The 9202-nt window shown below is 40.4% G+C and overlaps 1 protein-coding gene across 1 annotated transcript in view; it reads left to right on the top strand.

Moving 5' to 3' along the window:
• The first annotated feature begins 2196 nt into the window (after positions 1 to 2196).
• LOC114556301 (rabphilin-3A) overlaps positions 2197 to 9202 on the top strand; it is a 32586-nt gene continuing 25580 nt past the window's right edge. Inside the window, exons 1-3 of the mRNA XM_028579208.1 lie at positions 2197 to 2270; positions 6819 to 6944; positions 8233 to 8362. Of these exons, the coding sequence (XP_028435009.1) occupies positions 2197 to 2270; positions 6819 to 6944; positions 8233 to 8362 (330 nt within the window). The remainder of the gene's footprint in view (positions 2271 to 6818; positions 6945 to 8232; positions 8363 to 9202) is intronic.

Below are 9202 nucleotides of genomic sequence, written 5' to 3'. Positions count from 1 at the left end.
GTTGATTCATCAGTTCCCCCCTTGTGGTTTTGGGATGATTCCTCACCGTTCGCATGATCAGGGACACCCCACGAGGCAAGATCTTGTGTGGAGGCCCAGACCGAGGGAGGTTGGCGGTGGTGTGGTGCTTCTTCCATTTCCTGATAACTGCACCGACAGTTGATCTTTTCTCTCAAAGTTGCTTTCCGATTCTCTTGTAGCCCATCCCAGCCTTGTGCAGATCAACAATCTTGTCCCTGATGTCCGTAGAAAGCTCTTTGGTCTTGCCCATGGTAGTGATGTTGGATGCTGGTTGTTTGGGTGTTCACAGGTGTCTTTTATACAGGTAACGAGGTGAGGCAGGTATATTTGATGTAGATAATTGGTTCGGATTGGGGCTGTGTCTTAAAGAAAGACTAACTGGCTTGTAGGAACCAGAATACTTGCTGTTTGTCCAGGGGGTCAAATACTTGTTTTTCCTCATCAGATGGTTATCAATTTTAATAAATTCATATGATGTGATTTTCTGGAATTTTCTTTGGGATTCTGTCTTTCACTGTTAGAATGTACATATGATTAAAATTGTAGATTTTTGCATTCTTTGTAAGTGGGCAAACCTGCAAAATCAGCAAGGGGTCAAATACTTATTTCCCCCACTGTATATATAGCTTGCTTTGTAAGTAAGTAAAGTAAAGCGCCTTTTAAAACCACATATCCCCTGCATCCCCCCGAAATCTACGCCTATGGCTGCAGCAGCTCAGGGTGGCAGTTCAGTTCAGTTCAGCTCAGTTCAGTTCAGCTCAGTTCAGTTCAGTTCAGCTCAGTTCAGCTCAGTTCAGTTCAGCTCAGTTCCACTCAGTGCTGAATAAGCACAAGATAAAGATCTGAAAGTGTGGACTCAACTTGGACGCCAGTCAAACTTGAATTCATTCCCACCCAAATTAAAAGCTCTTAAACAGTTGGCAGCTCTTCCTGACTTTAGCTCGAGATTGTTGACTGTTTTTTTTTTAATGCTGACTCCATGTGCGGCGAGTCAACGGTTGCTCCAGCGAGATGCACGTGACATTTTTTGCAAAATATTGTTTGAGTTACAAGGCTGTAGTTACTTCTACTGTCTTTGTTTTCTCCCAGTATGTTGCTGTTTTTGAAGTTTGCCACATTATTTTTGAGGGTTTTGTTGTTTCTTTTGACCTATTCTTGACTTTCTTCCTTACTTTGTTCTACTGTCTATTTCTCTTCAAAGTTTTTGTCTCTTTTTTTCAAAGTTTTTTGCTTATTTGAATATTTTGTCCCTTTTGTCTCCCTAGTGTTGCCTTCCTTCCTTCTTTCTACTGTGTTTTGTTCGAAGTCTTTGTTACTATTTTCGACCTATTCTTGCCTTACTTCCTTCTTTGAGAGTTTTTGTCTCCTTTTTCCATCAGTATTTAAATGTTTTCCAGGTCCAAGGCTGTTGTTTAGTAAATCTATCGCTGACATCGCTGTAGTCTTCCTCTTTGTAGAGACTTTAGGGCGGTACAAAACAGAACGAGAGTCGTTAAACCATCTTTTTTATGGTTGTTCATTCTGTATTGCATTCTGGAAAAGCTGTGAAGATTATATGGTATCTAAAACAAATTATACAATCACTCTTGAAGGGAAACCTATTATTACCTATTTTGAATGTAAAGATAAAAAGCTGTGTAATATTGTAAATCTCTTTATTTTATTAGGTTAGTTCCATATCCACAAGGCAACATTTTCCAGTTCATCACCGTGCTTCAAACTATTCCAAGTTGAATTTGACATGTACTTTGAGTCTCTTAAGTTGGTATCCAATAAGAAAGCTATCTTAATATCTGATGTCTACTCAGATCTCTTTGTTTAAGTGCCCCTGCTGTCTTTATTTTTAACATTCTTGAAAGTCTGTCCCTTTATTGTCCTCTGTTTAGACTATTACTTTCTTTTTTTACTTTCATATATTATTTGTATATATTTTTGTATCCTGTTTGTTTACGTACTGCGATGATTGAATTTCTTTAAATTGTCTTTTGAAATAAAGATAGAAATACTGTTCAAAGGGGGTACATTATTGGAAAAAAAGCTTGAGAACCAGTGGACTAGACCTACTCTATCTGTACAGTGTCCTGGGATAACTTCTGTTGGGATTTGAGATTATAAATTGAATGGAATTGAACCTCCGTCTCCCTGTGTGTCCTGCTGCAGACGCTGACCGATAACATGACGGACACGGTGATGAGCAGCAGCGCGGACCGCTGGCAGTCCAACGACCGGCAGAGGACCGTGCATGCTGGGTAAGCATCGCCGTCATGTTGAACAGAGATCTTCAACATGAGGTCCGGGACCCCTAGGGTGTCCTCAGAGTTGCTGCAGGGGGGGGGGGTGGGCCACCAAATTATTGTTTGATATTTCTTTGAAAGTTTTTCTTGTTGTTTTTAAAATTAGAATATGCCTGAAAATAGACATTACCAGGAATCCAACATATTATTATTTACAAAGATAAATCGGCCTATTTGTTTAAAAAAAAAACATTTCATTTACACAATATTGATGATTTGCTCTAGTGAAGCGTAAGGATACACTGTTCCTTTCACATGTATGTTTCACATTAAAACATTATGTATAAATATAAATACTGATCCATCCATGATCATCTATCCAGCCCAGTTCAATATGCAATTACATCTTTACACAATATAAGTAGTAGGGGGGTCCCTGCTCCAACTCTCTTTCAGTTAAGGGGTCCTTGGCCTAAAAAATGTCGAAGACCCCTGATGTAGAACATTCATTCCCAAACTAGTGGTCCGTGAGGGTACTGCAGGTAGTCCGTGGGAAAAGCAAAATAAAATAATAGTTTTTTAACCTTCATTTTACCAGGAATTTTTTTTTTTTAACCAGGAGTAGGCCTAAATAATGTGTATAGGGCCAGAAACAAAGAATGTTGTCATGATCACATCACAAGCACAGCCTTTATAGGCGGTTTATATGAAACACACTGTTTTAAATTATAGATGGAATGAATAAGACCTATTATTATTTTAATTTCCAGTTAGTTTCTTGATCTCACGTTTCTGAAATGTTTTGCGGATGTGCTGTTAAGTGGACAAACTCACATAGCCTACTTTTTGAGGACTTGTAAAACTCTGAAGATTAATAATCCCCTAAAATCGCCAAAGGTTTTGAAATTTTTACTATATCCAAGAGTTCTTATTGCTGTATAGATTTAATACTCTATTGCTATGGAAATAAGCCATAAGTTCTTCAAGTGAACCTAATTATGCCCTCGGGCCCTTGAGTAAATAAATAAATTAAGTATGTGGCAGCTGTACTGATGCGATGACCAGTTCTAGTTTTTGTGCTAGTAGGCCTATTAATTAAGAGGTGCAGATTAATTCAGGTAGGACTGTGTGTAGAATTTTATTAAGTGTATTATGAGGTTGTCTTGATTACAAATATTGGTCCACACAACACACAAAGAGTCTGAAAACCCCTGCTGTAGAACATGTTTGTGATGTTAAACCTGCCTGTGATTGGACCGAGCCTTCACCGTGCTCTGCTTTGTTTCCTCTGCCTCCCTCTGACGGCTGATCTGGGATCAGTGATAAAGAGCAGTAAGTAGACAATCTCCTCCGCAGCTATCTGCATCATGTACAGTACAGGCCAAAAGTTTGGACACACCTTCTCATTCAATGCGTTTCCTTTTTATTTTCATGACTATTTACATTGTAGATTCTCACTGAAGGCATCAAAACTATGAATGAACACATATGGAATTATGTACTTAACAAAAAAGTGTGAAATAACTGAAAACGTCTTATATTTTAGATTCTTCAAAGTAGCCACCGTTTGCTTTTTTATTAATAAGGGAAATAATTCCACTAATTAACCCTGACAAAGCACACCTGTGAAGGTAAAACCATTTCAGGTGACTACCTCATGAAGCTCATTGAGAGAACACCAAGGGTTTGCAGAGTTATCAAAAAAAGCAAAGGGTGGCTACTTTGAAGAATCTAAAATATAAGACATGTTTTCAGTTATTTCACACTTTTTTGTTAAGTACATAATTCCATATGTGTTCATTCATAGTTTTGATGCCTTCAGTGAGAATCTACGATGCAAATAGTCATGAAAATAAAGAAACACATTGAATGAGAAGGTGTGTCCAAACTTTTGGCCTGTACTGTACACTGAGCGGCCAATTTATTAGGCACGCCCAAGGTTATTATACTTCTGAATTTTCCATTAGTTTTTTCAATTTTTTTTTGATTTGATTTTAATTTAGTTTGAGTTAGTTTTCAGAAAGTTTTATTTTTAATAGTTTTAATTAGTTTTTGTGAAAGCCAGGTATGATGTAGCTACTGTTATATTGAATTACATTAGATTGTTCAGGTCTGCTGAATAAATATATCTATGTAACTGTGCAGAGAGCAGCGTTGTCTCCCATAGCCAGACCTTCCTCCACAGCGCTGCGAAAGAGGGTCTGGCTAGTCCCTACAGCATTCTGGGATGGGAGAGAAACGTGCTCTGGTTTTTTGGCATTTCCTTAAACCAGGGGGGTCAAACTCATTTTCCCAGAGGGCCAAACTGGAAAAGAGAATCCCACCGAGGGCCAGACATAGAGTTTACTGACGTGCTTTTGTTACTGCATGTCACTTTATTTTAACATTTTGGGAGCTATTTTCCTCATTTTCTGTTGTTTTTCTTCAGACTTTTTTGTGTCTTTCTCAGACATTTGTCACCTTTTTGTAAATTTGTTGCTTTTTCCGACATTTTTGTACGCTTTTTGTTGCATTTTTGTTGACATGAAGCCCTACAAAAGTCACCAAAAGAGTTCCTTAGCCATCGGAGAATTTTGCAAATCAAGTAAAAACAATGATTACATTTTCTTTTTCACAACAACCAGTTTCTCAGCCCGAATATGAAAACTCTCTCTGCTGCTTCTTCTGGGGGAACTGTTATATTGAATTACATTAGATTGTTCAGGTCTGCCGAATAAATATATCTGCTAAGTAACTGTGCAGAAAGCAGCATTGTCTCCCATTGCCAGACCTTCTTCCACAGCGCTGCGGAAGAGGGTCCGGCTAGTCGGTGTCTAGACGGTGCCTCTGCTAAATAGTCTCAGGAAGGAATTGGTTTTGGTGGAACATGTGGACGTTCAAAAGTAGTTTTAGTCGTGAAACAGAAAACTCAGATTGGACAGATAGTCTAGCTAGCTGTTAGACAGACAGACAGACAGATTTTCTAGCTAGCTGATAGACAGAAAGATAGTCTAGCTAGCTGTTAGACAGACGGACAGACAGAAAGATAGTCTAGCTAGCTGATAGACAGACAGAAAGATAGTCTAGCTAGCTGTTAGACAGACAGAAAGATAGTCTAGCTAGCTGTTAGACAGACAGACAGACAGACAGACAGACAGACAGACAGAAAGATAGTCTAGCTAGCTGATAGACAGAAAGATTGTCTAGCTAGCTGATAGACAGACAGAAAGATAGTCTAGCTAGCTGTTAGACAGACAGATAGACAGACAGAAAGATAGTCTAGCTAGCTGTTAGACAGACAGATAGACAGATAGTCTAGCTAGCTGTTAGACAGACAGACATTACGTATGTCATTTGGCTTTTATCCAAAGTTACTTACAATTGTTACATATCATAGGTCACACACCTCTGGAGCAACTAGGGGTTAATTGTCTTGCTCAGGGACACATTGGTTGTGTGTCTCTTTTTTCATCAAACCGCAGTTTTTGCAAGTTCCCACAATTTCATCGCATAAAATTGCATAAATATCATATAGCATATTACATCGCATTTTTTAAGAAAACATGGCGCATAATCAAGGATTTTTGCCCTGCAACAATCACAAAAAAACTCTGCATTTTGCTAGAAGGACTGGTTAGAATGCCAACACAGAGACAGAGGAAGGGTACGGGACATCCAGGCCGAAATGTGGGACATTCGGTGGAATTTCCAAGGGGCGGTAAGCTTCGCTTCAGAACTCGAACCTCCTATGGCGCCATTTTGTTGCTACCTGGCCATCACCTCCCGTTAGCATCCCATTGACTCCCATTCATTCTGACGTCACTTTGACAGAGAATAACTTTACATCTGAAGCGTTTAAAGACTCTATTTCTCCGTTGTTTATTTCTAAAGAAACACGACAATGTATAAAAGGCTCCATTACCTCGTAGCTCACGTTATGGCTCCGTAGCAGAACGCTTTTATAACAATAGGCTAACGATTGGGTCACAATCACGAGACTTACTGTCACACAGTAGAGGAATTACCATATAGTACAGGAGAAGCTCACAGGCAGTTTGGACTTCCATTAGCTGTTTAAGTTTAATTACTAATGTTAACTAGCATGTTAGTGATCAGTAATTAGCCTGTGTCTATGTTATCTCCTTACATATACCTACACTCTCCGTCTCTGTAAGATTGGGAATGATTGAGATTTCTCTCGGCACAGCTACCAGAAGACTTCACACTTTCAGACAGTGTTGCCTTCCTTCCTTCTTTCTACTGTCTTTTTCCAAGTTTTTGTCTCCTTTTTCCATCAGCATTTAAAATGTTTTCCAGGTCCAATTGGCTGTTGTTTAGTAAATCTATCGCTTCTTCCTCCTTATAGAGACTTTTATTTTCTACCAAAAAGTATTTGCGCTGGTTAAGGGGGTACATGGCTTAAAAACAGTGTTCAAAAGGGGAACATTATTTTAAAAAAGCTTGAGAACTACTGGACTAGGGTGTACCCTATAAAGATACCTGCTATGTAACCATGCAGAGAGCAGTGTAATGTGTTCATGCTGCGTGGATGCAAATGTGTGATTGCTTGTGTTTGGCTGACAGGGGCAACTGGACGATGCAGCCGGGCCCCGGTCCTGGTCCGGACCTGACGGACGAAGAGAAAGAAATCATAAACAGCGTGATCGCTCGAGCCGAGAAGATGGAGGCCATGGAACAAGAGAGAATCGGGTGAGAAGTCGTAAAATCATGCAGCGGGTTTTCTGTAATACAAAAACAAAAAACAGCATGTTGATGATTTTTTTTAGCCTGGGAACTGGACAGTGACTGATAAATACCAGGAAATTCTCATAAACAACTTTTTGCACCAAGTAAGAAAAGTGGCTGAATTATATGTGTCGTGGGTAGGATTGTGAAGATCCAGGACTTAGCCAAAAAATGTGAACATCAACAACTTTCTGCAAAACCCCAAAATGGTCTCTAAATCACTCTACAGGCTGTAGGTGGAGCCAGAGGAGCTGGATTTATTTTATTAAATGACCTGCTTCATGTAGTTCAGGGGTGTCAAACTCAATTTCACTAAGGGCCACACTGGAAAATAAGAATCACATCAAGGCGAGACATATTTAGTTTATTGATAGGCTTTTATTTAATCGGAAAAGTAAAATGTAGTAGACTGTATTATTGAATGTGTCTTCTTACTTATAGTGTGGTCGACATAAAGTCCTAAAGAAGTCAGGAAAAAGTTCTTCAGCCGTCATAGAAAAGAAGCACCCAAAAACGTTGGAAAAAGTGACAAAAATATCGGAAAAAGTGGCAAAAACGTCAGAAAAATTTACAAAAACTTCAGCAAAAGTGACAACAATGCCAGAAAAAGCAACAAAAACTAGGTTTGGCCATGTATTGTGAACCTAAAGTGATATGCGGGCCGGATCATAATCTGCAAGGGGCCGAATTTGGCCCGCGAGCCTCGAGTTTGACACGTGTGATGTAGTTGTACTGGAACATAGGGTCAGTTTCAGCAGATATGACACAAAGGTAATTTTATACGTCTTACCTACTGCACCTTTAAGGGTTTATTTCAGTCAAACCAGAGTGGTGATTGTTGGAACAGTGCTCCCATCAGTCACTTAGACACAAAAACATGTAATGGGATAACAGGGTCCAGGTTGAAGTACAGTACAGGCCAAAAGTTTGGACACACCTTCTCATTCAATGCGTTTCCTTTTTATTTTCATGACTATTTACATTGTAGATTCTCACTGAAGGCATCAAAACTATGAATGAACACATATGGAATTATGTACTTAACAAAAAAGTGTGAAATAACTGAAAACATGTCTTATATTTTAGATTCTTCAAAGTAGCCACCCTTTGCTTTTTTTGATAACTCTGCAAACCCTTGGTGTTCTCTCAATGAGCTTCATGAGGTAGTCACCTGAAATGGTTTTACCTTCACAGGTGTGCTTTGTCAGGGTTAATTAGTGGATTTTGTTCCCTTATTACTGTGCTGCTGCAGGCGCTTGATTAACCGTCTGGACGACATGAAGAAGACGGTGTGTGGCGATGGACAGTCCCGCTGTTTGCTGTGCGGCGAGCAGCTGGGCTCCCCCGGGGTCAGCTCCGTGGTGTGTGAGGACTGCAAAAAGGTTGGTGGTGATGAGGGCTGGCTATCGCAAAGGATGTGTGTGTGTGTGGGTGTGTGTGTGTCTGTGTGTGTGTGTGTGTGTGTGTTTGTCCGTATGTACATGTGTGTCTGTGGGTGTGTGTGTGTCTGTGTGTGTGTGTGTGTGTGTGTGTGTGTGTGTGTCTGTCTGTCTGTGTGTGTGTGTGTGTGTGTGTGTGTGTGTGTGTGTGTGTGTGTGTGTGTGTGTGTGTGTGTGTGTGTGTGTCTGTCTCAAAAAGGTTGGTGATGATGAGGGCTGGGTATCGCAAATGGTGTGTGTGTGTGTGTGTGTGTGTGTGTGTCTGTGTGTGTGTGTGTGTGTGTGTGTGTGTGTGTGTGTGTGTGTGTGTGTGTGTCTGTCTCAAAAAGGTTGGTGATGATGAGGGCTGGGTATCGCAAATGGTGCGTGTCTGTGTGTGCGTGTCTGTGTGTGTGTGTGTGTGTCTGTGTGTGTGTGTGTGTGTGTGTGTGTGTGTGTGTGTGTCTATCTCAAAAAGGTTGGTGGTGATGAGGGCTGGCTATTGCAAAGGGTGTGTGTGTGTGTGTGTGTGTGTGTGTGTGTGTGTGTGTGTGTGTGTGTGTCTGTGTGTGTGTGTGTGTGTGTGTGTGTGTGTGTGTGTGTGTGTGTGTGTCTGTCTGTGTGTGTGTATGTGTGTGTGTCTGTCTGTGTGTGTTTCTGTGTGTGTGTGTGTGTGTCTATCTCAAAAAGGTTGGTGGTGATGAGGGCTGGCTATTGCAAAGCGTGTGTGTGTGTGTGTGTGTGTGTGTGTGTGTGTGTGTCTGTGTCTGTGTCTGTGTGTGTCTGTGTCTGTGTCTGTGTGTG

Source organism: Perca flavescens, chromosome 5 (assembly GCF_004354835.1).
Source record: "Perca flavescens isolate YP-PL-M2 chromosome 5, PFLA_1.0, whole genome shotgun sequence".
Lineage (NCBI taxonomy): Eukaryota > Metazoa > Chordata > Actinopteri > Perciformes > Percidae > Perca > Perca flavescens.
Note: the sequence above shows the minus strand (reverse complement) of the source record. Positions and strands in the feature narration are given on the sequence as shown.